General features: G+C 70.8%; 2 protein-coding genes across 2 annotated transcripts; one reads left to right on the plus strand and one right to left on the minus strand.

The window, feature by feature from the left end:
* Positions 1–765: 765 nt before the first annotated feature.
* On the minus strand, positions 766–18,611 carry ARID3A (AT-rich interaction domain 3A). Its single transcript, XM_068420521.1, is given in 10 exon segments — positions 766–1,575; positions 1,577–1,719; positions 1,872–1,961; positions 2,864–3,160; positions 3,427–3,674; positions 3,827–4,010; positions 4,893–4,965; positions 14,403–14,730; positions 15,234–16,145; positions 18,552–18,611. Coding segments are annotated over 9 exon segments (1,848 nt in total). The 5' UTR covers positions 15,662–16,145; positions 18,552–18,611; the 3' UTR covers positions 766–1,518.
* Positions 18,612–18,908: 297 nt separating this feature from the next.
* R3HDM4 (R3H domain containing 4) lies at positions 18,909–26,204 on the plus strand. The gene is made up of 8 exons (XM_068420870.1): positions 18,909–19,201; positions 21,033–21,187; positions 21,320–21,438; positions 22,315–22,438; positions 22,870–22,955; positions 24,090–24,175; positions 24,606–24,661; positions 25,312–26,204. The coding sequence occupies exons 1-8, from the start codon at positions 19,158–19,160 to the stop codon at positions 25,413–25,415; spliced, it is 774 nt and encodes a 257-aa protein (XP_068276971.1). The 5' UTR covers positions 18,909–19,157; the 3' UTR covers positions 25,416–26,204.
* The last annotated feature ends 224 nt before the right edge of the window (positions 26,205–26,428 follow it).

Consider the following 26,428-nt stretch of genomic DNA (forward strand, 5'->3'; position numbering starts at 1 on the left):
TTCAGAGCCGCGCGCTGGGCAGCGGCGCCCGCTCCTTGCTGCTTCCCAAACCCCAGAGAAACTGATTTAGGCTTTTTGTTGTTGTTGTTTGGTTGGTTTTTAAATCGATATGCAACGAGAAAGATAAAGTGGAAGGTAATACGCTCTCAAAAAAAAAAAAAAAATGGGGAGGGGAGGGGGGAAGAGGAATAAAAATAATTAAAAAAAACCCCAACAACCAACCCAAAACAGTGACTGTACAAATGCAAAAACTCACTAAGAAAATCTAACGCCCACCCTGGGCACGAGAAAACCCCCCCCAGGGATTTCTCCTTGCTGGAGCCCCCCCGGACCCCCCCAAGGGACGCCCGGAGCCACCAAGGGGCATTTCCAGCGAGAAAAAAGGCTGAAAAAACAAAAAAAAAAGCTGGAAAAACCCCAAATCCCCTGAGATCGCCGCTTCCCCAAGCGAAAAATAAAAGGGGGGGGGTCCCACCAGCACAGGACCCCCCCCAGGCACCTGGGGAAGAAAAAAACAACCCCCCTGTGCTGAGGTTATAAAAACCTGAGGAATCGAGATACCGAGGCGGGGGCAGGCGGGTGGGTTTCGGTATCGGGTCGTGATTGTGTCTCACGCAGATGTGGGTGAGTGTTTGGGGGGGGGAAGAAAAAAGGCTAAAAAATGGCAAAAACAAAAATCCTTGGGGCTGTGGGACGCTCCGGGGGTCCCGAAGGACGCGGACGCGTCCTTCGGGACCCCCGGAGCGTCCCACAGCCCCCCCTGAGCTCCTGCATCCCGTTTATAAATTGAATTATTTTATACCGGTCCCCTCTAGACCCCCCCATCCATCACCCTGATCCTGCTCCCCCCCAACCTGCTTATTTTTTTGGGGGAAAATAAGCCCAAATGGGCTTTGCACAGTAGTATTATGAGGGGGGGAAATAAAAACAAAGCTTTGCTTCCCCCCGGGGGTCTCGGAGGAGCAGAGCTGGCTCCCGAGAGGAGGGAGGAGGTGAGGCGGTTCCCTGATGAACACTAATATATATCATTTGCTTGTTAAAGTTTGATTTTTTCTTATTTTAGAGAATAAAATAGAAGCTATTTACAACAAAACAATCAAACAACCTCTTAAAACCCCGTCGAGTGAGTGTAGTCCTCAAAGGGGGAGGGAAAAGGATCTAAATGAATAAAATATCAAATATCTCCCGATTTCCAATTTTTTTTTTGCCTTTTTTTTTCTTTTTTTTTTCTTTTTTTTTGTTTTCCTTGTTGAGCGCCGGGGGGGGTTTCGCTAAAGCTCGCGTCGGCAGGCGTCCGTGCGTCTGTCTGGAGGTAACACGAGTTAAAAAATAATAATAATAATAATAATATTAATAATAATAATAAATGTACAGTGCAAAGTGTGATGTGAGTGAGGTAAACGGTCCCGGCGCGGCGGCCCCGGCAAAACCCCCCCGGCTAAAGCTAAACCCACCAGCACGAGAAGAAGGGGCAGAGCCCGGCCGGACCCCGGGGAGCCCCCGGGCAGGGGGGGGGCGTTAAGGCGAAGCGTTGTTGGAGGTAGAGCTGGGGGGCACGGCCACGCCGGCGGGGGCTGGCGGGGGGGACGCCGCTGCCGCCCCCCGCCCCGCTGGCACCGCCGCCGCTCCGGCCGCCGCCGCCGTTGCCTTTGCTGTAGGCAGAGGAGGAGGAGGAGGAGGAGGAGGAGGAAGGGCCGGGCGTCTGGGCGAACAGCACACCTGGGGAGAGAGCGGGGGGCTGAGCCGGGGGGCACGTCGGGGATGCCAACGGTGCCCGCAGCCAAAAACAGGGCGAACGCCGGCAGCGGCGGGGGGTGCTGGGGGGTGAGCAGCCCCCCGCCCGCGCCGGCGGCACTGGGGGGACCCCTCACCTGTGTAGACGATACCGTTGATCTCGACCGACATGCTGATGCTGTTGGTGCCGTTGGTGCCGAGGCCAGCGGCGGTGTCCTGGCAGCTCTCTGCGGGGGGAGAGATGGGTTATGGGGTGTGCCGGGGTTATGGGGCACACAGGGGTTATGGGGCACACAGGGGCCATGGGGCACACTGGGGTTATGGGGCACACCGGGGCTATGGGGCACACTGAGGTTACGGGGCACATTGGGGCTACGGGGCACACCGGGGTTACAGAGCACACCGGGGTTACGGGGCACACTGGGGCTACGGGGCACACCAGGGTTATGGGGCACACCGGGGTTATGGAGCTCATTGGGATTATGGGGCACACAGGGGTTACAGGGCACACCGGGGTTACGGGGCACACCGGGGCTATGGGGCACACCGGGGTTACGGGGCACACCGGGGCTATGGGGCACACCGGGGTTACGGGGCACACCGGGGCTATGGGGCACGCCGGGGCTATGGGGCACGCCGGGGCTATGGGGCACACTGGGGTTAGGGGGCACACCGGGGCTATGGGGCACACCGGGGCTATGGGGCACACTGGGGTTACGGGGCACACCAGGGCTATGGGGCACACCGGGGCTATGGGGCACACCGGGGTTACGGAGCACACCGGGGCTATGGGGCACACCGGGGCTATGGGGCACACTGGGGTTAGGGGGCACACCGGGGCTATGGGGCACACCGGGGCTATGGGGCACACTGGGGTTAGGGGGCACACCGGGGCTATGGGGCACACCAGGGTTACAGGGCACACCGGGGCTATGGGGCACACCGGGGTTACGGGTCACACCAGGGCTATGGGGCACACTGGGGCTATGGGGCACACTGGGGTTACGGGGCACACCAGGGCTATGGGGCACACCGGGGTTATGGGGCACACTGGGGTTAGGGGGCACACCGGGGCTATGGGGCACACCGGGGCCGCGGGGGCTCCGCGGGGGGCCGGGGCGGCGCTGACCTGGCGAGCGGGTGCCCTGGCTGTTGATGCGGATGCTCATGGGCAGCTGGGCCGTCATGGCGAGCAGGTTCTGCTGCAGCGCCCGCTGCATCAGCCGCTGCTGCTCGTCCGTCACCAGCGCCAGCTTCTTCTCCGGGGGCTCCCCCGACTCCAGCTTCTCCCGCAGCTGCTCCAGCGCCACGGCCTGGGCGGCCGCTGCCACCTGCACCGCGGCCGCCTGCGCTGCCACCACGGGGTGGCCGGCCAGCGAGACGGGGAGCCGGCTGGGCACCGAGATGGGGATGGGGGGGTCCTCCTCTGCGGGGGCACAGCGGGCGGTCAGGGGCGCGGGGGACGGGGGCAGATGGGTGCCACCGCCCCGGGGCATCCCCAGCCTTGGCACAACGGCTCGAGCGTGCGCCGGGGGCTGCCCGGCACCTCCTGCCCCTCCGGGGGCCAGAGCACAGGGAGGGGACAGGACCGTGACCCCCCGCCCGCGGCACCCAGCTCTGCCCCTTTGGGGGCTGCGTCCCCAGTGCCAGGAGGGGCTCAGCCCCCCGCCCGGACCCCGCGGCGGCCGTTACCTTTCTTGATCTTCTGGACGGGAGCGACGGAGCCGCCGTTGGTGGCGGAGGCCAGTCCCAGTGCCGGCACCGGCAGCTTGGGCGAGGAGAGGAGGCCGTGGGTGCCGCCGGGCGAGTAGGTGAAGAGGGAGGTGCCGAAGCCCTGCCGGCGGCCCTCGCGCCGGTTGCTGTCGATGGCCGCCTGCAGCTCGTTGGGGTTGCTCAGCCCGCGCTTCTCGCACTCGTAGGGGTACAGGTACTTCATGTACCTGCGGGCACAGAGGGACGGCCATGGGCACAGCGGCTGGGCACCCCCGCCCCTGCGCCGCCCCCTCCCTCCGTGCCACCCCCTGCCCTCCCCACCACCCGTGCCAGGGTCCCCCCCAGCACCCCGCCGCCCCCTCCCCGCCGCGGCGCTCACTGGGTGCGCAGGGTGAAGGCGGCGCTGGTGATGGAGGTGGGCAGGTTGAGCCCCTTGGTGATCTCCCGCCACAGCTTCTTGTTGATGACCTCCACCAGCCCGCCCTTCTCCGTCACCAGCGTGTACAGCATGTACAGGTCCAGCACCTGCTTGGCCATGATGGGGATCCGGTTCACGGGGGTCCCTGCGGAGGAGAGACGGGGTCTGCGCCGCTGCTCCCTCACCCCGCGGTGCAAAGATGGGGGGGAAGCTGGTGAGACCCCCGCGATGCCCCACGGGGGGTCGGAGGGCTCCTCTGCTCCCTTCCCCCCGGCACCCCCCTCGCTGAGCGCACAAAGGAAACAGAAACTCGCAGTTTCCAGCCCCGGCCCCCGAAACGGGGGGGGGCCCCAGCGCGGTTTCGCAGGCCGAGGCCGCGGCACCCGGCAACACGAGTTATTTATACCGGCGGCGGCGCTGCCCGGGGGTCCCGCCCAGGCGGGGGCTGCACGTGCAGGGGGGTCACCCCTCCGGGTACGGGGCTGCAGCGCCCGCTCCCCCCGGGGGTCTCGGCCCTCCCGCACCGGTGGGGTCAGGGGCTCGGGGGGGGGATGCTGTGGGGACATGGCTGGCTCCGGCAGCGCTGGCCCCCCGGCCCCCCCGTGCCCGCACACGTGCCTCCCCCCACGCCCGCCCGAGCGCCGCGGGCAGCCCCGCGTCAGCGTTTCCAGTGCCGCTCACCGCGCAGGACCCGGCCCCCCAGGACCCCCCCGCCAGCTGGGCAGGGCGAGGAGGGGCTTCGCCCTCTGCCACGACCCGGGAGGGGACAGCGGGGGGGGGAGAAGCCGGGGACAATGCACCCGGGGGGGGCCAGACCCTGTGGGACCCTGCGGGGAAGGGGCTGGGGTCCCGGGGGCGATGGGTGCTGGGGGGGGCTGCCCCCGCGCAGGATCCGGCCCAGCAGGTCTGACCCCGCTGTGCCGAGAGGTTAAAGATTAACCAGGGCCAGGCCGGAGCTGTGACCTGCGGGGGGGCGAGGGGCAGGGGATGAGCCCCCGGCCCCGGGGGGAGCGCAGCGGGGGCTCACCTCGCTTCTGCATGAAGCTGAAGAGGTCGTCCAGGAACTCCTTCCTCCGGGGGTCGGCGTCCAGCTCGTACAGCTGCGGGGGAGAGGAGGGGAGCGCTCAGCAAAGCCCCTCACCCGTGTCCCCCCCCAAAGCAGCACCCCCGCGGCTCGTGCCCACCGGGCTCAGCTCGCCCAAGCTGCCGCCAGCCCCGGCTCCTCCCGGGGATGCCAGTCCCGGTTATTTTAAGCACAGAGCGGAGCAACAGTAGCCGGCAAGCTCGTGTGCCGCCGGGCAAGCTCCTGCCCGCCGCGGTGTGCTCAGAGGGGGTCCCTGGGGGTACAGCCCTGGCAAACGAGGGCCGTGACGAGGCGAGGAGGGTGCTGAGCTGGACCCGGTTGCCGGACGCCATCCTGGCTGTGGCACGCCACCGTGGGCTGCCCTTTGTGCCCATGGGGCAGTGGCCGTGGGGCTGGTGGCCTCTCCTCCTGCCAGGGCATCTCCCCCCAGGCCGCCGCGCCGGTCAAGGCACGGCTGGTGCTGGTGGGATGAGCCAGGGTGGGCAGAGCCGGGCACAGCTCCCGGCAGAGCCGCGCCTCGAGCACCCGGTTCTGCCGGGGCAGCTCCCGTCGGGACCCCACCCCGCGCCGGCAGCCCGGCACATTCCTGCCTGATTTATGGCAGCCGGATCTGCCGGCCCGAGCGCCCCGGCACGCAGCCACGCCGCCGGCTCTGCCTCTCCCCAGCGCAGTTTCTGCCCGGCGGCGGTGGCTGGTGGATGATCCCCCCCCCGGGAGGGGTGTCAGAGCAGGGGCTGCACGGGGGCCCAGACGCCGCGGGGATGGACGCCGCAGCCCTCCCAGGCCCCTCGGTGCCAAGCGGCTCCCGCTTTCCTCAATGACAACTTTGAACAACTGCCAGCAGGGCCGCGGCGGCGGGAGGGGGCTATAAATATCACCACGTAACTCCCCAGGCACGCACCACGGGGCCGCAACCGCGCCGCGGCACAGCGGCACGGCACCGGGTTGCCAGACATGCCCGGCACAGCACCCCGGTGGCACCGGCACCCCGGCTGTGAGCGAGGGGTGCCAGCCCCCCACGCCCACCCCCCAGGGAGGACCCGAACCCCGCGGGGCCGAGCTCGCCCGCCGGCGCCGATCAAAGGGATCGGTGGGGCCGCGCTGATAAGAGGGGCCGGGTGCCGTGGGAAGCCATAAACCCCCCCCCCCACTCCCCGGCGCCGGCAAAGCCCCAGGGAAGGGCCAGGAGCCACCGTCACCACCCGCCCGGACCCCTCGAAGCCCCTCTCCCACCCCAGTGCCCCGCCGAGGGGTCCAAAGGGAGGTTGGCACGGGGCGGGGGGAGCGGTGCCCCCCGGCAGGGCGCAGCGGGACGCGGCACAGCGGGCACCGCCGCGGTTTGCCGGGCTGAGCCACGTGGCTGCTCCCGCCCGGCCGAGGGACGTTGGGTCGGTGCCAATCCGGCCTCCGCCGCTTCCTCCAGCGCCTCCGAAAGCCGCACGCAGGGAAGGGGCTTCCCCGGCGCCCGCCGTACCGTCCTGCCGGTGCCGACCCCCCGCCCGCGGCTCCACCACCGTGACCCCCCTGGCCGTGGGGGGGGGCAGCCCCGCCAGCCGCGGTGGTCCCGTGCCAAACCGCGCCAGCCACAGCCGCTGCCCCCCTGACCCAGGCCAAAGCCACCAGGGGGGTCCCCGGGGGCCCCGCTCCCCCCCTCGAGGCCCCCCCGGCGCACCCAGCCGCGCTGCCGGGCAAAGGGCGTTTCACAAGCTGCCGCCTGCGGTTACCGAGGGATTTCGACAGCTCGGCCCCCCCTCAGTGGCCACCCCGGAGCGGAAAGAGGGGCTCCCCGGTGCCAGACGCTGCCCCGGCTGCACCCCCGGACCCTCGGCTGGCTCTGCCGGTGCCAGCAGAACCGCCGAGCCCCCCCGCACACCCTAGGCACAGGAAGGGGACAGGGACGAGCCCCTCGCAGGATGGCATCGACGGCATCCCCCGTGTGCCGGGACACCCCCCGGTGCTCCCGCGCCGGCGAGGACGTGGCAGAGGAGCCGTGTGCCATGCACGCACCGAAAGGCGGCGTGGGCACCGCGGGGAAGCTGAGATAGCGGGTCTTAAAATAAAAATTGAGGAACAGAAACATGTTCTCGTTTCGGCAGCGTGTGAAACCGAGCGCGCAGCCGGGCCCGGCACTGCCGCACCGAAATCAGCAGGTGCTGGTGCCCGGCTGGTGCCGATGCCCTGCCCGTGCCCCTGCCCGCCGCGCTCCAGCACAGCCCCTGCTCGGCACCCAGCGCGGTTCCTCGGCACGGCTCGGTGCAAAGGGTGGGGGGAGAGGCCGTCCTGCCGCCTCCGCTGCCTCCCATTTCGTAACCCGGAGGCCGCGGGAGCTGGGAACGGCTCGACGTGTCACGTAGTGCCCCGAGAACGTCCCCGGAGGCCGCCGGCACGCCGCCCCGCTGCCACGTCCCCGCGGCGAGAGCGCGGTGCCAAGGGGTGCCGTGGCACAGCTGACCCCAGCCCAGGGGGTAGCAGACACCCCCACCTCCCCAAGAGCCCCCCAGGCTGGGGGACCCGGCCCCGTGCTCCCAGTGCTCCCCCAGCACGGGGCAAACACGCGGCACGGCTGGCTCTGCGCCGCGGTGTCCAGCGCAGCCCCCCCCGGCTCCAGCCCCCCGAGGTGCCAGATGGCCGCTGCCAGCGGGAGATAATTAAGTGGGGGAGGACTGAGGCAGGCGTGGGGCGGGCGCTGACCCCGCACCCCCGCAGGGTGCCGGCCCGGCCTTTGGGGTGACCGGATTAACGAATCCAACCAGATTACGGGAAACCCCCCTGACGGTGTGCGGGGCTGGGCGTGCGGGGCAGCCCGTGTCCCAGCGTCCCGTGTCCGAGTTAAACACCCCCACCCCGCCCCGGCTCGGTTCCGGGTTTTCAGCCCTCAGGGAATAATTTCCCAGTTTCTCTCCCATCCACAGGAAGTCTCGGCGCTCCCGGCTTCCCCGCCGCCGCTTCCAAACCGGGCTGGGACGTGCGCCGGGGGGGGACAGACCCCCGGGGCTGCCAGGGCCCCGACCGCTGTATTTAGGGCAAACCGGAGGGGCGAGACCCCCACGGCCGGTACCGGGGCAAACGGCCCCTCCGGCTGCCCCCAGCCCGGGGGTGGGACGGGGACGGGGATGGGGACGGGGGGTGGGATGGGGATGGGGACGGGGGGGTCCTTCTCTCTTTCTTTTCTTCCTTCCTTCCTCCGCACGGCCCCCGGGGACCGTCCCTTTGTCCCGCTGACAGCCGAGGGGCAACGCCGGGGGCCGGGGGGGAGATCACGCACGCTAACGAGTTCTTTAACGAAGAATAAACACCCGGGCGGTGTTTCCTGCCCCGGTCCCGGCCGGCGCACGCAGCCCCCCGGCCCCCCAGAGCCCCTGCCCCACGCCAGGGCCCGCAGGCGCGGGGTGGCCCCTCGGGGGGGCACTGGGGCACTTGTTCAGAAAAAGGAAGTGATTTGTGAGAACCCGAGCGAAGGGCTGGTGGCGAGCCCCGAAACGAGAGCTGCGGGCGATGCTGGCGAGGGGGCTTCCTGTGAGATGGAGGATGAGTCGGGACCGGGGTGCCCATGGCATGACCCCCCCGGGCGCGGGGGTCCGGGGTTCGCTGGGGCCAATCCCTCCCGGCGAAGGGCAAAGGGAGAGCCCGGCCCCGGCACAGATCCCGCTGCAGATAAAGCGCTCGGCTTAGGGCCAGGTCACCTCTCGCGTCCCCATCCCTAATCCCCTGCGAGCCCCCCCAGAGCAGAGCGCAGCCCCTCCTGGGACAGGGCGCCCGGGGGGCAAGGGGTGCGCCCCCTCCCCAGGGTCCCCGGGGCGGCCCCACCACCCCGCTCGCCCGCTCCGAGGCCACGGGACAGGACAGGACAGGACAGGACAGGACGGGGTGGGACGGGGCCGGCTCCACTGACCGGCCCGGCGGGATTCCTGGGGCCGCCCGGGGTGGGGGCCACCTCGGTGGGGGCAGCCAGGGAGGGGTCCGGGAGCGCAGGGCCCTCGTGCTTCCCGCCGGCACCATTGTTCCCACCGTTCCCAGCATTGTCCCCTCGCGGGCTGGCACCGCCCGGGCCGCGACGTGGCCCCACCGCAGGTGCCTGTCCCCGCCGATGTCCCCTCCTGGGGCTGGGGGCTGCGGGGCCCGGCCGGCGGCACGGGGACAAGCCCAGTCCCGACCCCCAGCCATTGCCCCGAAGGTTCAGGGCCCCCGAGACCACCCGGGCTTCCCCCAGCACCCACAAATCCCTGAGCGACACTGCGGCCCCCGCAGGCGCAGGGCAGGGGACAGGGACGAGCCGGTGGCACCGCAGGCAGCGGCTGTCCCACACCGGGTCCCCCCAATGGGTGGGGGTCCTGCACAGCCCCCGTGCCCGGCCCCGCTGCCTCCCCGGAGCAGCCGTAGGGGTGACCCGGGGGGACGCGGGCCAGTGTCACCGCGCCGCCGAGGGGGACATTGAATGGGCGAATTAGTCGCCGTTTAACCTCCTTGACCCCCCATTGTCCGTTGCCCTCCCCGTCACACCGCAGGGCCACCCCTGCCCGGCTGGCTGGTGGCCATCGGCACGCTCCACGTGGACCCCCACCCGAGCTGCCACCAGCCAGGGGGGAGCTCCCGCGGCCCCCGCCGTGCGTGTGCCGGCACATGCCCTTGACACACGCTCGCTATCGCACCGGACCTTGGGCAAATATTAATCCAGCGGAGTCGGGCGGCGTTGGGAAAGCTCGTCCCAGGGCGCAGCACCCCGGGCCCGGGCGGGCAGCCACACCGGCGGCACACGGCACAGACCGGGGGAACCACGGCCGGAGCAGCGCAGACCCTCGGGGCACCCGGCGAGCCCCCGCCACGGGCTGTCCCCCCCGTGTGCCCCCAGACCTCCACCAGTGACAGGGCCGCCCCCTCCCCGCAGCACGCGTGGGGAGCAGCCCCGGCGCGGGGTGGGGGATCGCCAGCTCCGTCCGGAGCGGGGATGGCACCGGCGGGTGATCGGAGGGGTCGGGGAGGGCTCGGAGCCCGGTGAGCGCCACACGGGCCAGCACTGCCAGGGACGTGCCCGGGGGGGAGCAGGGGGCTCCCCCCGTCCCCAAACCGCCGCCCCCCCCCTCGCCCCGGCCCCGATTGCGGCATGTCCGGCCGGCCCCGGGCCCCGCTGCCTCCTCTGCTGCGGTTTGGGCCAGAAATAGGGTGATGGAGCAACGCGGCGCCCTTGCCCAACCGCCCCGCGCCGGGCCCTGTTTGCTTTGCTGACAAAGGACTCCGCGAGGCCCTTTTTTTTTTTTCCCCCCCTTCTTTTAAATAAACCCTCGTTCCTGTTGGTTCAGCTGCGCTGGAGCTGGGAGGCGGCCGCCGCCTCTGCAGCCCCCGAATCGGCCCGGGGGTCTCCAGGGGATGCCAGCGGCGATGCCCAGGCCGGGGGGAGCCAGGGGGGGGACGGGTCCACCTGGGAGCAAACTGAATCAGGCGGGTGAAGGCGCTGGCCTGGTGCCTGGGGCAGGAGGGACGTGTCCACTGTCCCCGACCTCGTTAATTACCCCGGGTCTCGTTGGGAGAAACGGCTTCACGCGGTGCCCGGACGCCGGGACCGGCACCCGCGGGCTGGGGGCACTCAGCAGCTAAGCCGCTCTCGCCAAGAAGTCCCTGACCCCCGTCCGGGATCCGGGGGGATTAGGGCTCGGGGAAGGCTCCTGAGCACCGTGAGCTGATTACCGGATCCTGGCCAGGAGCACCCTTCAGCCAGCGGGACGGTGGCACGGGGCGAGACGGGCACAGCGGGGGACAGGGGAGGGTCCACCTGCGACGGAACCGCTGACCCCAGCGCCCCGTCCAGCTCCCGTCCCCTCCGCGCCCCCGTTATCTGCCACTGGCCCAGCCGGGGGCCCCGGGGTGCTGCCCTTTATCTGAGCCCCCACCACGGCACCGGCCGCGGCACAACCGCCCTGGGGGTGGGGGGACAACGCCCGGGCGCCCCTGCCCCACGCCCCCCCGGGGGCGGCCCCCCCGCTCGGCTGCCCAACGCAATAAAGCTCTAATCAATACTTTAAAGAAAGTAAATGCACCCCCCGCCCCCCCACTCCCACCCCGCTCCCCCAGGCGGCTTCGGGCTGTTTAAATAAAACTAATCCACGGCACGGAGGGGGCCAGGGCCCCGTGCCGGGGGCTCTGCTGCCACGGGGCAGGGGGAACCCCCCACCCCACCGCAGCCCGGGGTCCCTGCGGGGAGCTCCAAGCCCCCGGGGGCTCAGCCCCCCCCAGCAAAACCCCAGCTCCATCTTCCCGGGAGCCCACACAAGCCGGTCCCAGGCGGGGAGCGGGCAGGACGGGGGTCCCCCGAGCCCCCCCGAGCCCCGCGTCGAGGTTGCAGAGTTGCTTTCGGTTTATTTTTCTTCCCCCCCCCACAACCGTTGCACTTTGAGCCGCTGTCTCTCAGGGGAGCGCGGCTCGGCACACGATGAGGGCTGAGGTTTTCGCCCCCCCACGTGCCACCGGCGCAGTTCAGGGGGCAGCTTGAGAAACCTCCCGCCCCCACCAGCACCACACCGGGACCCCCGCCCTGGGCAGCCCCCCCTTGAAGCCTCCAATGCTTCCTGCGAGCGGGAGCAGAGATGGGGGGGGCACACCTCAGCCTGCGGAGCCCCAGACGGGGCGCCCCAACGGGAGTGCAGTGGGACGGAGCAGAGGGGCTTTGGGGACACCCCCCCTCCGGGGTGCGGTGCCAGGGGGCACGTGCCAGGGCAGCGCAGGAAACTCCACGCATGGTAGAGGCAGGAAACTCTGGCCCCGACGCACCCGGGGCTCGGGCTCCCGGTATTAGTGGGGCGCAGTAATAGCGGGACCGAAACAGAGAGGTCGGGAGGGGGGTTCTCCGCGGGGCCCCCTCCCCGCTCGCCCCCTCGCCGTAACCGCGTGACGCAGCAGCTCGGGGCCGCGCCGGGGTTTAGGCAGGGGTGGGCTGAGCCGCTCGTGCTCTGGCAGCTCGTCAAACCCGGCTCCCCCCACCAGCACGATGAGCCCCAGCAAGCCCCCCCAGCCCCCCGCGGCCAGCTGGGACCCCCACGGCCGAGCCCAGCTCCGCGCTGGCAGCCCGGACACGCCGGCATTGCCCCGGCCCCCGGGGACCCGTCGTGCTTTTTGGGATGAGGTTAGAGGCAACCCCAAACCCAAACAGGAGCGAACGCGGCAGCTGTCCCCCACGGGGAGCCTCCTCCCACCCCCAAATGCCCCTTGTCCCCCCCCAGGAGCCATCGGAGGAGCCATCGCGGCCCCCTGAGCCCCCCGCCGTGCCAGGGGCCCCTCGGTCCTGCTCCGGCCCCGGGTCAGCGGCCGAGCTGACCTCTGTCTCCGTGGCGGCCGTCCCCGGGGACGGGGAGGTGCCACGCGCCGGCTCCCCAACCTCCGTAACCTCCATAACTCTTCCTCGCACCCTCCCCTTCCTCCCCCTGAACCGGGCCCCCTCCTCCTCCCCCCGGGCCCCCCGCAGCTCAACCCACCCAGCCCCGGTTTGCAGGAATCTGGCCCAGGCGGGTCAATAAAACCCCGCGGTGGAGGACGGGGACAGCCCCCCGGCAGGCACGGGGCACCCAGGGTGTCGGTGCAGGGACGGGGATGGTGGCACCACCCGGCAAGGACCGTGTCCCAGCCACAGAGAGTGCCAGGCCAGGGGGGCCGGGGGTCTGATGCCAGACCACCAGCCCTGCGCTGCCCGGGGGTCCCGACCCTGCTTGGAGGCAGGATGGAAGAGATCAGGGTCACTCGTGCCCCCCCAACGGAGCCCACGCAGCCACGGCTCGGCCCGCGGCACCGCGTCCCCCCCGGCTCTCCCCACGCCGGCACTCGCTGTTTACATTCCTGCTGCTCCTCCGCCGGCCCGGCCGCGCCAGCTGGGCTGGGGCTGGGGCCGGGGCTGCGGTGGGGTTGGGGTTGGGTTGGGGCTGGAGCGCTCGGCACGCGTTGGAGGGCAGCCAGGAGGAGCTCCCGGCCAGCGCCGCGCCGAGCAACCCCCTGGCCCGGGGCCAGCGGCCGCGATCCAAGCGTCGGCGCGCTGACGTGCCGGGGAAAGCCTCTCCTGGCCGCGCTTCGCCTCCTCTCCTCCGCCCGCGGCGGTGGCGGCCGCTTTCCTCCCCCCTCCGGCTGTTGCCATGATTAACCGCCGGGCCGGGCTCTCCCCGTGACCCCAGGGAGGCGATGGGGAGGGACGGGGGGGCTCAGCCTACGGTGCCGGCACAGCTCGGGGGGCAGAGGACGCGCTGCAGCTCGGGCTGGTGTCCCCAAGTGCCGTGGCCGCGGCGGGGGACACAGTGGAGGCTACGGCACAGTCCGTGGCACACCTATGGACCGGTGCTCCAGCGTGGCACCGGTCCTGTGGGCACCACCGACCGCCCAGACCCAGATTTTCCCGTTGGAGCAACCGCCAGGCCCCAGCGTGGGCGCGCGGGTCCGATACGGCACCGACACGGTAACAAACAGCAAGATCGCGGCTGCGGCATCGACGAAGCCCTTTTTCGCAGGTACCAGCTCACACCCCCGGCCCCATCGCACCCGGCGGCAGGAAACGCCAAAAGAGGGAAACCACAAGAAGAACAAGACGACGAGGAGGCGGCAGCGCGGGCGCAGCGGCACGAGGGACGCGCGGGCAGAGCCGGGGCGGGCGGCTGCACGCTCCGTGCTTGTCCTCTGCCCCGTGGTGAGCTTGTCCCCATCCAGATGTGCCGGCAGAGCCCGGCAGCCCCTTCCCCCTTTCGGGAGGGATGCGACGGCCCCTGCCCCTTCCCCGAAGGGCCACCGTGGCCCGGCCGCTCCATCTGGGTCCCATCTGCTGCTCCCGGCTCCCGTCCCTCCCCCCAGCCCTAAACTCAGATGTATTTAAGCACACACATCAAAGGCGCCGGGGCAGCCCCCGGGGAGCCCCAGCTCGTAGCACATTTCCTTCTATTAGCCCAAAAGCGGGGCGCGGCGAGCTCCTGCCAGCCCGGGGACGGCAGCCGGGGCACCTTCACCCTGCGTTTCACCCTTCAGTGGCGGTTTGGTGGTGGCAGGGGGGCAGCTCTGCCCCCAGACAAACACCCGCGGGAGCCGCCCCGCTGGGCATCGCCTCCGCGGCAACACAGAGGACCCCACCGAAAACGGCGTGGGGAGGGCGGAGGAGAGGAAAGCAAAGAGTTGGCAAGTTTGGGGTCGTTTTTTTCCACCATTTTCATCAAGAATTCCCGCAGGTCCCTGCAGTGAACCCCACCACACCGCCCGGGGCCAGCCGGGACGCAGGATCCCACCGACCAGGCTGAGCTTTAGGCTGAGCCCAAGAACTAAAACCCCAGAGAAATCCCACGTTTTCTTAGCGGCAACAACAGCAGCTCGACCCGAGCACGCTGCCGGAGGCGGCACCGGCAGAGGCACCCCACCACGGCTCCCAGGGAGAGCTGAGGGGCAGGGGGGGAACGGGCGCCCGGGGCGGGGGGCACGCGCGTCTCGGCGGGCACCTACTTGCTTGAACTGCTCCTCGTAGGTCCAGTCGCCGTGGTCGGGTGGCGGCGGCGGCGGCTGCGCGTGGCCCGGCCCGGAGGGGGCCCGCTCCTGCCCGCCCGGCAGCCGCTGCGGCTCGCCCCGGTAGTGCTGGGGGGCCGGGGGCTTGCGGAGCAGCAGGGATCCCGCGCCCACCCGCGCCGCCTTGGCCGAGCCGAGACCCTCCTCTCCCATGTCTTCCTCCTCCTCGTAGTCTTCCTCTTCCTCTTCCTCCTCCTCTTCTTCCTCTTCCTCCTCCTCCTCCTCGCCCATGTCCTCTTCAAAGTCATCTTCATCCCACTTGCCCTTCCTAGAGTGGGGAGAGAGGAGGGATTTAGCGCCGTGCCAGGCAGGGGGCTGGGTCCCCACAGCCGCCCGCCCCACAGGCACCCCACGACAGCAGCACGGCCCTGCCAGATGGCTCCCAGGCCGCTCCCTGCCCCGGAGAGGACGCGGCCGCGAGGGCTCTGCATAATTTAACGCCAGAGCGGGATCCTCTGTCACGGCCCCACGCGGCTCCCGGGCAGAGATGAAATGTTGCCCCACGCCAGCCCGGCACGAGGAATCCCGGCTGCCGAGCCGAGCCGCTGCTGTCGGCACCTCCTGCCCCGGGACGGCCCCACGGCACTGACCCACCTCCCCGTACTGAGCTGCACGAGCCCGGCCCTCGGCACAGCACCGGCAGCCCCCAGCAGCCCCCACCGCCACTCCCCACCCCCCAAGTGTCCCCAGCCGGCCGTGCCGGGGCCGGACCGCGTCCCTGCCCCTTCCCCGAACCCCTAAGAGCTGCCAGCCCGGGCCAGCCTTACTCACAGATCCTCCTCCTCCTCGGAGCCCATCTCCTGCTGGTACCCGCCATCCTCCTCCTCCTCACCGCGCTCCTCCTCCTCCTCCTCCTCCTCCTCAGAGGCCTGGCTCTCGTCCGACAGCCCGGGGCTGGACGAGTGGCCGAGGCCGGCGGCCGCAGCCCGCATGGCGGCCAGGGCGGCCATCTGCGCCCGCTGCATGTGCGCGCTCTCGGGCTCCGCTCCTTCCTCCGAGGGCGCCGGGGCCGGATCCTGCCCGCGGCCCCGGGCCGGCGTGCTGGCGGGGGGCTGTGCCGGGGCCGGCGGGGGCTGCGCGGGGGGCGGCGGGGAGCACTGCTGCTGCTGCTGCTGCTCGTGCTGCCGCGCTTCCAGCGCCTGCTGCAGCCGCGCGCGCTGCTGCCGCTGCAGGTTCTCCATCACCGCCTGCAGCTTCATGGCTCTGCCGGCGGGTGGGGGGTCCCCGGCGGGGCGCGGGGCCACGCACCCGGGGGGCAATGCCCGGGGGGCAGCGCCCGGCAGGCTGCTGCGCTCCAGGGGGGCTGGAGGCCAAGGCTGGGGAGCGCCGGGGGGACACAGCCCCGCGAGAGGGCTGCCGGGGGGTCCGCAGCGCCGGGGGGCTGTTGGGGCAGAAGGACGTGCCCCCCTGACCCCACAGTCTTGCCCCAACGTCTCCTTCACTCGAGGGCTCCGGCGGGAGCCGCGGGCACGGGGCCGCTCGTCGGGATCAGGGTGCTGCTGCCGTCGCCGAAACCTCCGCAGGCTCAACGGGCACCGGGCTGGTGCATCGTCCCCTCCCTCGCCGAGCGGGCACCTTCTGGGGGGCGGCAGCCTCGGGGTCCACGCGGCGTCCGTCCGCTCGGGGCCGGGCGTCACTAGTCCTCGGCTGGCGGCAGGCGTGGGACCAGGCGTGGGCGCAAACCTGTAGGGAGAAGCGGAGTGGAGGGTGAGCGGAGCGGGTGAGCACGAAGGAGTTAAAGCCCGCGCAGGAGCCTCATTAATCTCGAGCTAATGAGATAGGGAGGCCGGGGCTGCTGGAGGGGGAAGGGGCCTGCGGGCCCCGATAGCCCGGCCCGGCCCCACCGCAGCGGATACGGGATCCCCGCGCCCGCAGATAACGGGGAGGGCGAGGGGAGAGCTGCCCCAGGCGTCCCCCCAGGGACGGGGGGCAGGGGACAGGGCACGTCCCCACCCGGGGACACCAGGGATGTGCTGTGCAAGGGGAGCTCGGAAGCGATGGCAGGAGCAGGCAGCTGCCAGGCCAGCGCCGGGGTCCGCACCGCGTGGCAGAGGGGCCCCTCGCCCAGTGGGGTCCCGAAGCGTGGGGGGACCCTTGTGTCCCCAGGGCTCCAGGGCAGCCTCCGGGGTCAGGCTGCTGCCAGCCGCCCCCGCGCTCCTCCCCTTCCCTGGGGGCTGCGGGTCCTGCGGGGCTGCGAGGGGCTCAGCTCTGCTTCACCACACCGGCAGGTTATGGCCGGGCCCCGTGACGCCCCCGGCACCCCGGCCTGGAGCCCCCCGAACCCCGGTGACACCAGCAGCTGGCCCCAGCCCCCCGACAGACAGGGATCTACCGGGAACGGCTTCGGCACGACCTCGCCTGTGCCGAGGGCAGGGAGCTCGCTCGCCGTGCCACCACAGCAGTGCCACGTCCAGGCGTCGACTCAGCCGGGCAAACACCCCGTTTCTGCCACCCCGGGGGCCGGTGGAGCGCACACAGCCCGGGACCCCCGCAGGGACTGAGCCGGGGCCGGATCCAGGGCCGGCTGCGGACCCTCCCCAGGGACGCGGCAGCTGGCGGCACGCGGAGCCGGCAGCTACGGCACCATCCCGCGGATTCTGGAAAGGGGAACCCGCTTCCAGCGCGGGCCGGTGCCGCTGCGATCGGGCGGCCGGGTGGGAGCCGCTTCCCCCGTGCCTCGCTGCGGCGGCCGCATCCGCTCCCAGCCCCACTGCCAACACCCCGGGCTGCCGGCTGCGCCCCAGCCGCCGCCGCCGAGGGGAGCCGGCACCGGGGTGGCAGGAGCTGGGCAGCCCCTCGGCCTCCGCTCGTGCCTCGGTTCCCCCCGCCCAGCCCTGCGCGGAGGGAACACGGTGGGGCAGGGACCCCCCCGCCACGCAGCCGTCCCACACCGCCACCGAGCCCCGTCCCCTACGAGAGCCGCGAACAAAACCGGACCCAGACTCGTCCCAGGCACGTGCTCCCCCGGCCCCGCGGCTCTGCCTCGCCACGAGCCGCCGAGTTACTGGGTGTCGGCACCGGCGCTGCCGAGAGCGGAGCTGCCTCCCCGAGCCGTGGCCACGCTGCCTGCGGGGAACCGAAGCCCAACGTGCGGCCGGCGCGGCGAGGCCAGAGCCAGGGACTGACCCTTCACCGAGGGGCCGCGGTGACCTTGGGCCGTGCCCCTTTGTCCCTCCCGGCCCCACGGGGGCTCGGTGCCTCCCGCCGTGCGGGCAGCGCGCGGGGGATTTCGGGTGGCGGCGGCACCCCCGTCCCGCGGGGCAGGTGCTCGAGAGCGACAGCGGCTAAAAATACGTGGCGGCGGGCGGGGGTGTGACGGACGGGGCCTTTGTGCCACCGACACCGGGCCTGGCCTCGGCCGGACACCCCCACCCGCCGCCCCCGGACCCCCGGGCGGGCTCAGGCCACCACCGGAGAGGGGGCTCCGGGAGCACTGGGAGCCCGGGCCCGGTGGGTGACCGTCCCCAGGGACAGAGGGGCCGCGGGAGGGGCCCCCGGGGCGGGCGGGGGACTCGTCCCCAGCGCTGAGCCCGGCCCCGGCCCCGCTCCCGCGGCACGTGGCACCGGCGGCCCCCGGCTGACCCCGGGGAGGGCGGTGGGGCTCGGGGGGGGGGGCCTGGACCCGCGAACCGGGGCGGAACGGGGAGATGGGGCCGGGCTGGGCCAGCAGCTCCCACCCAGCCCGGCCCAGGCCCCCTCCTCCGGCCAGAGCCCAGCGAGGCCGCGAGCCCGGGGCTGCCCCGGCCGGGGCGGGGCGCGGGGGGCTCTGACCGGCCGGGCCGGTAACGCCCTCAGGGGACAGAGGGGCCGGGCCGGGCGCGGGGGGGAGGAAGCCCCGGCCCCGCGCGCGGAGAAGCGGCCGGTAACCGGCCGCAGAGGGAGGGGGCGCCCCGGTCCCGCCCAGCGACCGGCCGCGGGGGTCCCAGCCCGCCCAGGGGACGCGGCCGGTACCCGGCCCCGGTCTCAGTCCCGCCCAGCCCCCCGAGCGCGGGGGGAGACCCCAACCCCCGGTACCGGCCGCGGGGGGGGTGGGGCGTCCCGGTCCCGAAGGGAGTCCCGGGGCCGGCGCGGCGGCGCGTCCCCGCTTACCCGGTGCAGGCCGAGCGCCGCGAAGCCGCATCGCAGCCGCGGCCGCCCGGGGCTCGGGCTGCGGCGGGGCCGGCTGCGCGCGCTGCCCGCACGGCGCCTGCTCTGCCCGCAGGCGGGGGGCGGAGCCCCGACACGCCCCGCCCCTCCTTCCCATTGGCTCGTCGCGACCGCCCCGCCCCGCGCTGCCCCGCCCCGCCCCACCATTGGCTCGCGGCGCCTGCCGCGCCCCGCCCCGCCTCCCTATTGGCCCGTCCCTGCGGCCGCATGCAAATATAGCGCGCAGCGGGGGCCGCGGGGCCGGCCGGGAGCGCTAGCCGCAGCGCCGCCCCGCGGCCGGGCGGGAGAGCGCTGCCGAGCGGGGCGCGGCCCCTTTAAGAGCCCCGCGGCGGCGGAGGCGGCGTGCGGGGGGGGATTTAAAGGGTCCGCGGCCCCGGGGCTCCGGTAGCGGCCCAGCCCCGGTGCTAGGGGCTCCCCGTACCCCCTCCGTGACTCCGCCTCGCCCCCGGGGCGGGATTCCCTGTGGCCCCTCCCCCATGATGCCACTTCCTACGGAGGCGCGGGCGGGCGGAGCCCCGGTACCGCCGCCGGAGCGGGGCCGAGCGGGCCATGGTGGTGCTGCGGGGCGGCGCGGGCCGCGAGGAGCCCTTCCCGTGAGTGCGGGGCCGGGGGGCGGTGGGGGGCGGCTGGGGCCTGCCCGGCCTGGCCTTGCCCCGGGGCCCGGCTGCGGCCTTGGCCCATCAGCGCGGCTCCGGTTCCGGCCCTGCCTCCCCTCCCGCACCCGCCGGTTCCCCCCCCCGGGCTGGGGCGGGGGGTCCCCGCGTCTCCCAAGGGCCCCCGCAGGCGTCGCGGGGGTGGCTGCGCTGCCCGGGGAGGGCCTTTGCCACCCCACCCTGGGCCCGGGGGGCCGTGTCAGCGGCGGGGCGCCGTGAGGAGGATCAGGGGCTCGTTAGTGTTTACCGCACGGGAGGTCACGGAGCTCCCTGGGGACACCGGCCCCGAGCCCGCCGCCCCCAGCCCGGGGTGGTGCCGGGCCCAGGACGGGGTCGCCGGGAGCCGGGCCGGGGGCCTGCGGGGCAGCTCTGCCCGGCCGGGCTCCCCCTTCGCCCACGCGCCAGCCCCGTCTGTCAGCGGGGGCTTCGCTTCGAGTGTCGGGGCCGCGTCCCCTTTGCTAAGGGATAAATAACCGGAGCTGCTTAACAATCTCCTGGTGGGGAACAAGGGGCTGCTGGTTTCTTGCCTGGAAACAAGAGGTGGAGGAGAAGCCACTGAACACCCGGTGTGGTGGCCCCGGGGCTGCTGGGCCCGTCTCCCGGGGGGTCAGTGTGTGCTCCGGTGCTGGGGAACGAGCCCTGGTGGGACCCGGCTCCCTCGGGGCGGCAGCGGCCGTGGCAGCCTGCGCGGGACGGGATCCCAACAGTGGAGCTCGTCCGGGAGCAGCTGCTCGCTGCTGGCTGGGCGCCCGGCGCTGTAAAGCCCAGCTCTGCTGGCCCAGGCCGAAGGTCACGGTCACCTGCGAGTGTCCCGGGTTGGAAACGGACCCTGCGGCTCAGCCGAGCGGAGGCGGCGGTGCCGGCGGGCGGACGTGGCAGCGCGGGGCGCCGGGGCGGGGTGCCAGGCGTGGGAGCACGCGCCGGGCAGCCTCGGCACCGCCGCAGACGGCCCCGGAGGCTTCGGGCAGCGAGAGGCGCGTGCGGCTCCGCAGCTTGTTCCGCTGCCGAGGAGCTGGGGCCTGTCCCGGGGCCAAGGGCTCGGTGTGGGGCCGGGGGGTCCCCGCAGCGCTGGGGGTGCTCCCACCCCGGGGACACTGGCACAGCTATTTTTAACACCTTCTTTCCCCGCTCCCGTGGGGGCTGGAGGATGAGCCCTCCTCCTCGTCCTCTCGGGCTCCCCCAGCTATGAAAACACGGTCAATATTTACTGCACGTTGCCTTGGACCCCTCTTTGAAGGGCTTTTTCCGCGGCGCAGCCATGCCGGGGCCATGCCGGTGAGCCGTGACGGCTCCTGGTGGTGCCAGGCTCTGTGTACTCAAACCTCCGGGCTGGGGCCGGCGGTAAGCTGACTCCCTCTATTATTTTTTTTTTTTAAACCACCTTTGTATCAAAACTTTATCCGGGAGCGCCGGTGGCTCTCTGCAGCTTGGGTTACAGCTCCCCGCCCGCCGGTTAGTCATCGCCGGGGCTACGTGCGAGTGGGCAACGAGCAAAAGGTGGTGAAACTTCCCGTCTTTGGTGGAGTTTTAGTGAACTTTGAAACCAAAGTGGTTGCGTTAAATGTCCAGTGAGCTTCTCGCTCATCTCTTGGTTTAATTTTCACACAAAATCGTCTCAGTTTTATGGCCGTTCATAAATTGTACCCGTGTCTAAGTAACGCCCTGACCATAGAATTGCTGTTAACAGAAGCCAGATGCCTTTGGGTGCACCCCAGGGCTGTAGCACCCGGGGGTCTCGGGTGGGCTCAGTCCCCTCCCCCTGTCCCCGCAGGAGGATCGAGGACTGCCTGCCCCCGCTGGAGGACTCCCCGTCCAAGAGGTTCTCCCCCTCCAAGCGAAAGCAGTACTACATCAACAAGGCCATCCGCAACTCGGACCTCATCCCCCGGGCCAAGGGGCGCAAGAGCCTGCAGAGGCTGGAGAACAGTGAGGACCCGGGGCGGGCTGGGAGCGCTGACCCTTCCCAGGCTGGGTCTGTGCCCCGGGGGGGTGCTGGGGGCGCAGGGCCGCTCCGAGGGCGCTGCCTCCCCTCTCAGGGGCTTTGCTCTGCCCTCCCAGCTCGCTACCTGATGACGCTTCTGGAGCGAGATGAGTGCGGGAGCGATGAGGGAGAGCTCGCCCACTCCGCCGCCCCCAGCATCTTCACCGAGGCCTGTAACAACGAGACCTACGTGGAGGTGGGTGCAGCCACCCGCCTGCTCGGGGCTCGCGGGGGGTTCTGGCACGGCACATGCGGTTCTGGCAGCACGTGGTGTCCGCAGCTCGTTCCTGCGACCCGAGGAGCCCTCTGCCTGCCCTGAGCCGCGGCGCCCCAGCTCCTGCCCGCTGTCGGAGGCATCTCTGTGCCCCGTGCCCGGCTGCTGCCGCGTGTGCTGGGGGGAGATCGGGTCCTGGGTCCCCTGGTCCTGCAGCCCGTGGGGTGGGGGGTCTTTGGGCAGTTCTTGCAGAGGATCCGCACAAACGTGCGGTGCAGGGGCTGGCCCCTTGCCAAACCCCCCTGTTGCTTCACGCTGCCCCGCCGGCGTTGCGATACCGGCTCTGTAACCGGGCGTTGTGAAACGAGGCCTCTCTCCTGGGCTGCAGAGCGACCTGCGGGGCCTGTGCGTGCGCCCTGGGCTCTGCAGAGCTCCTCTCGCTCACACGAGCCAGGCTCAGGGAGCCTGACGCAGGCCTGGGTTTGAGGCTGGGTGCACGGACGGGCTGTTGTGTCAGCACTCGGGCTCCCAGTAACCGTTAACAAACCACCTCTGTGCGTTGGCTCCGGGTGTTAAATCTGCGTCTGCTCCCCAAGGGGTTGGTACAAGCTGTAACGGACGATGAGGAGGTGGGGGGACAGGGAGGAAGGTCGTCACTGCTGCGGCTCGTGTCTGCCGTGGTCTGTCTCCGTGCCGACTGGGGCAGCGTGGCGGCGGAGCCCTGCCCAGCCCCACTCCTTCCCCTCTCCGAGCGGCTGTCCCTGGGGTCGGGTGGGTGAGGAGGGGACTCCTGGGGTGCCAGGTGGGGGGCTCTGAGGGGGAGACCCTGCAGTGGGGCTGGGCGGCTTCTGTTGTCAGATCTGGAACGACTTCATGAACCGGTCGGGAGAAGAGCAAGAGCGAGTCCTGCTGTACCTGGAGGAGGAGGCCAGGAAGAAGCACAGGAGGAAGCTGCCCGTCAAGAGCGAAGACAAGTGGAAAGGTGCTGGGAGAGGACGCGGGGGGGGAGAGCCTCTCCCTCGGTGTGGTTTGGGAAGGGCGCCCTTCCCCGGGGGCTGTGTCCTGTCCCTGTGCCATCTGCTCGTGGCAGGGCCAGGGCACGGCCGAGCCCTCGGGTGCTGCGGCAGGGGGGTTTATGCCTCACACACCCCCCATAGACCCGGGGGGGTTTTTGGGGGTCAGGGGTGGCTGGGGGGCACAGCAGCTGTCCCCTGATTGCAAACCCCCAGATCTCAGCACCCTCCGAGCGCTCCTTGGCTGGTGTTGCTGGTCTGGGGGTGACTTTGTGCAGAGCAAAGGGTCCCCCCAGGGCGGTCGAGGGGACGCTGGGCTCCTTCTAGGAGGTGCTGCCGTGCGGGGCCGGGGGTGTGAGCCGTGTCCAACCCCCTTCTCCCTTCTTTCCGCTGGCTCCAGAGCACCCAGCCTACACGCCCCAGGAGTGCTTCCAGCGCATCAGCCGCCGCCTGCGCTCCACCCTGAAGCGGGGCCGGATCCCCATGGTGAGCGGGGGGCTGCGGGGGGCGGCGGGGCCGGGGCCGTGTCCCCAGGGCTGTCCCCTGGCCTCACGTGCGGTCACCGAGCCGGACGAGTGCCAAATTCCAGATGAGCTCCTGGGGAACGCGCTCGGGCTCTGGTGTGACCTCTGCGGCGGTGGCTGGTGGCGAGCAGACGCTCGGCTCCCCGCGCAGACGGGTTTTCCTGGCTCAGTTCCGATTGTTCTGGCAGTGACAGCACACTTTGACGTGGTTGTTTCCCAGTCTGTGCTCGATGAGCAGCAGGTGACGGGGGAGAGCCAGCGTGTGTGCCCACAGGGGCGGCAGTGGGGCCTTTGGGGGCTGCAGGATGGTCCACACAAGGCTATGTGGAAAAACTCAAGTGCATTTTCAAAGGGGTCAAACCTCTGAGCAGACAGCGAAGCCTGAGTGGAGAGGCGAGCGTGGCCTTGGGGAGCCGAGCTGCCTGCCCCCACACTGGCTCTCCCGGGCCCCGGCTGCCTGGCTCCCCGCTCCCTCTCCTCAGCGCTGCTGTTTTCCTGCTCTGTTTGTTTTCCTCGCTCTAATTAGAGTCTCTGAAAGCAGCCTCGGCTCCTCCTGCCCCGCTGGCTCCTGCTCAGTTTGTTCTCAAATGAGACTCGCTTCTGTGCTTGTCTCTGGGGTCACGGTGCTCTGGGGAGCTGCGTCGAGCTGATCTTTGCCTGTCGGGAGAACAGGAGCTGCGAGGCACGAGGCTGGCTGCTGAACACGCGGGACAGTGCCAGCCCTTGGCACACGGCGTACGGGGTTGGCCAGGGATGGATCCTTCCCCGCTCAGGGGCTGGAGAGGGCAGCTGTCTCCCTCGTGCCTTCCTGCCATCTCACATCCCGACCCCTCGCCCGGGGGCTGCTGGCAGTGACCCCTCGGCAGTCAGAGGCCCCGTCATGGCAGGGGAAGGCAGTTGTGGTCACAAAGTGCCCGTGGCTCTGGCCGGGGCAGCGGCTCCTCGAGGCAGAGCTGGGGGGCGGGTGGCTTTGCCCACGCTGGGGGGCACCCGGCTCCCCTCGCCCGGCTCCTTGGCCTTGCCCGTTGCCGCAGGCTCTGAGCACGGTCTGGCCACCGCTGCCCTCCCCGCTGACAGCCCTTGCCTCTCCTTGCAGGGGACACTGGAGGGCCTGGAGGAGGAGCTGCTGGCCTTCTTCTCTGTCACCCCTCACTCCGTCTACACCGCGCTCATGGACAACAGGTATTTCTCCCCCTCGAGCTCTGCGGAGCGTCACCGCTCCCCACAGAGCGGGGCCGGGGGCAACGTGTGGGGGGTCCCAGCTCCCCACGGCCTGAGCCAGCTGCCCGGCACGCAGCCTGCTCCGCCTGGGCTCCCCACACCCCGGCCTGGGCTCCCCGCGCCCCAGGGCTGACCCGGGCTGCAGAGGGGCTCTGGCAGCGGAGGAGACCCCTTGGCCTCCCCTCAGCCAGGCTCAGGTCTCATCTGGGGACGTTCACCTGGCCCCGGCGGAGCCCCCAGGGGAGGGATGCACGGGGGGATCCCTGCGCAGGGGCCGGTGGCACGTTGGGCTCCCCGTGTCTGGTCCGTGGGAGGAAGGAGGGCAGGGCAGCGCTCGGGAGATGCTGCCCTGAGGCCCGTCGGCTCTAACCCTGTCCCCCGTCTCCCCCAGCTTCGAGCGGCTCCTGCTCCACGCGCTCTGCCAGTACATGGACCTCGTCTCTGCCAGTAAGAGCCTCGTGTTTGTTTTTGTTTTTCCCTTCTCCCCATCACTATCTCTCCTCTCCAGCTCAGCTTCTTCCTCCCTTCCTCCTCCCAGCCCCACCTCGCGCTGCGGCTCACAGATAACCCCGCTGCCCAAAGCTCCTCGGGAGCCTCGGCCGCGGTCGTGCCGCTTCACCGGGGGCCAAAGCCCAGCAGCCAGGGTGATGGCCAGGCCCAGCTCTGCCTGGGGCTGTCTCGTTCGCAGCAGCGCTGCCGTTTCTCCTCTTGTTCCTGGGTCTGGATGTCTCAAAGCAAGAGGCTGCTCGTGGGGCTCCCGCGGAGAGCGGCCGTGCCCGCGCCCTGCCCACGGGCTTCCCTGGGGGGTCTCGTTGCCAGGGCAGGGGGGGAGAGGCACCGGGCTCTGTCCCTGCGGAGGAGGCTTCGCTGCGGAGCGGTTCATTAGCAGCTGCTTGTGGAGAACAGCATGAGAGCACTAATGATGTGAAGTGGAGCCCGGGGTGCCGGCAGGGACGCGCGGAGGGGGCTGGGGCTGGGGGGGACAGTGGGAACCTGTGCTCGAGGGGAGGAGGGGAGGCAGCTGGGCTGGGAACGCCGGGTTTGGGACCCCCGGAGGGGGGACAGGGGCGTGCTAACTGCTCCCTTTTGCCCCCCAGGTTCGGACATCGAAGGGAAACGTCAGATGAAAGTGAGCAACAAACACCGCATCTTCCTGCGCCCCGAGCTCCTGCTCTCAGCCTACCTGGGGCAGATGAGCTGATGCCCCCGGGCCGCCCTGCCCCTCGCTTGGCGCGCTGAAGGCTTCCTCCGTCTGCCCCCGGCCTCCCCCAGCCCCACTGGCCCCTCTCCCCCTGCCAAGCGGGGCGCAGGGCGGACCGGCCCCCTCCTCGCCCCCTCCTCGAGGGGCTCGTCCCTTTTCCTCGGCCGAGGGCAGAGGTTTGGTGGTGCAGAGCCGGGGGCTCGCGGCTGCGCTGGGACCGGCCGCAGCATGGCCCGGCCCGGTACCGTGTGGGCCAAGCCGGTGCCTGTCTGCCGCGCTCGCCCGGGTCACCGTGCCGCTTCCCGGCCGGGGCCGCGCTCCCCGGAACTGTGTGTGTGTCTATTTATAGCCCAGGTGCTTTTAAAACTCATGGGGCTGGGCCAGACCCACCCCGGCGCTGACGCTCGTGGGGTGATTTCGGTCCAGATTTTTCTGTGGTGAAACAGCTCCGGCTGCGGAGCAAACGCTGAGCCAGCGGAAGGGCCCCGGGGCCCTCGCGCTCCCGGGCGGCCTCCAGCCCCCGCAGCTCTGTGCCCGTGATGGGGTGTTTGGGGGGCTCGGCCCCTGCAGCCCCTCGGGCAGGGCGCGGCGTGGGGAGCGACGGGGCAGGAGCCGCCATCCCCTCCCGGGTGCTGTCGCCTGCTGGCGTTTGGGCAGCGCCCCGTTCCGTACCTCGCACGCCTGCCTGCGCCGCGGGGGGACGGGCTGTTTTTAAATGTTTTTAAATGTAATATAGCCTGTGGTTTTTAATGTGTGTACATATATATATTAAAAAAAAAAGCGTGTGTGTGCGTGCTGGAGGACGGCCTGTCCCCAGTGGCCCCTGTGCTCTGGCGGCGCTGGGGGTGGGTGGGGCAGTGTGTGGGTGTCCCCGTGTCCCTGGCGTGTGTCACCGGGGTTTGTCACAGCCGAGGGGCCCTGCGGGGGGGCTGGACCCGCTCCCGGGCTGTGTCTCTGCCAGTTGCCAACCGTGAAGCCCCCGACTGCTGTTGGCTGAGGGGTCCCCCGGGGCA

The sequence above is a fragment of the Nyctibius grandis genome, chromosome 31 (assembly GCF_013368605.1).
Source record: "Nyctibius grandis isolate bNycGra1 chromosome 31, bNycGra1.pri, whole genome shotgun sequence".
NCBI classification, from domain to species: domain Eukaryota; kingdom Metazoa; phylum Chordata; class Aves; order Nyctibiiformes; family Nyctibiidae; genus Nyctibius; species Nyctibius grandis.

Coding starts and splice junctions, on each gene's coding strand:
- R3HDM4 (XM_068420870.1), top strand. CDS start 19,158: ATGGTGGTGCTGCGGGGCGGCGCGGGCCGCGAGGAGCCCTTCCC. Junction 21,439..22,314: donor ACAACGAGACCTACGTGGAG/GTGGGTGCAGCC, acceptor TTCTGTTGTCAG/ATCTGGAACGACTTCATGAA. Junction 22,956..24,089: donor AGCGGGGCCGGATCCCCATG/GTGAGCGGGGGG, acceptor CTCTCCTTGCAG/GGGACACTGGAGGGCCTGGA.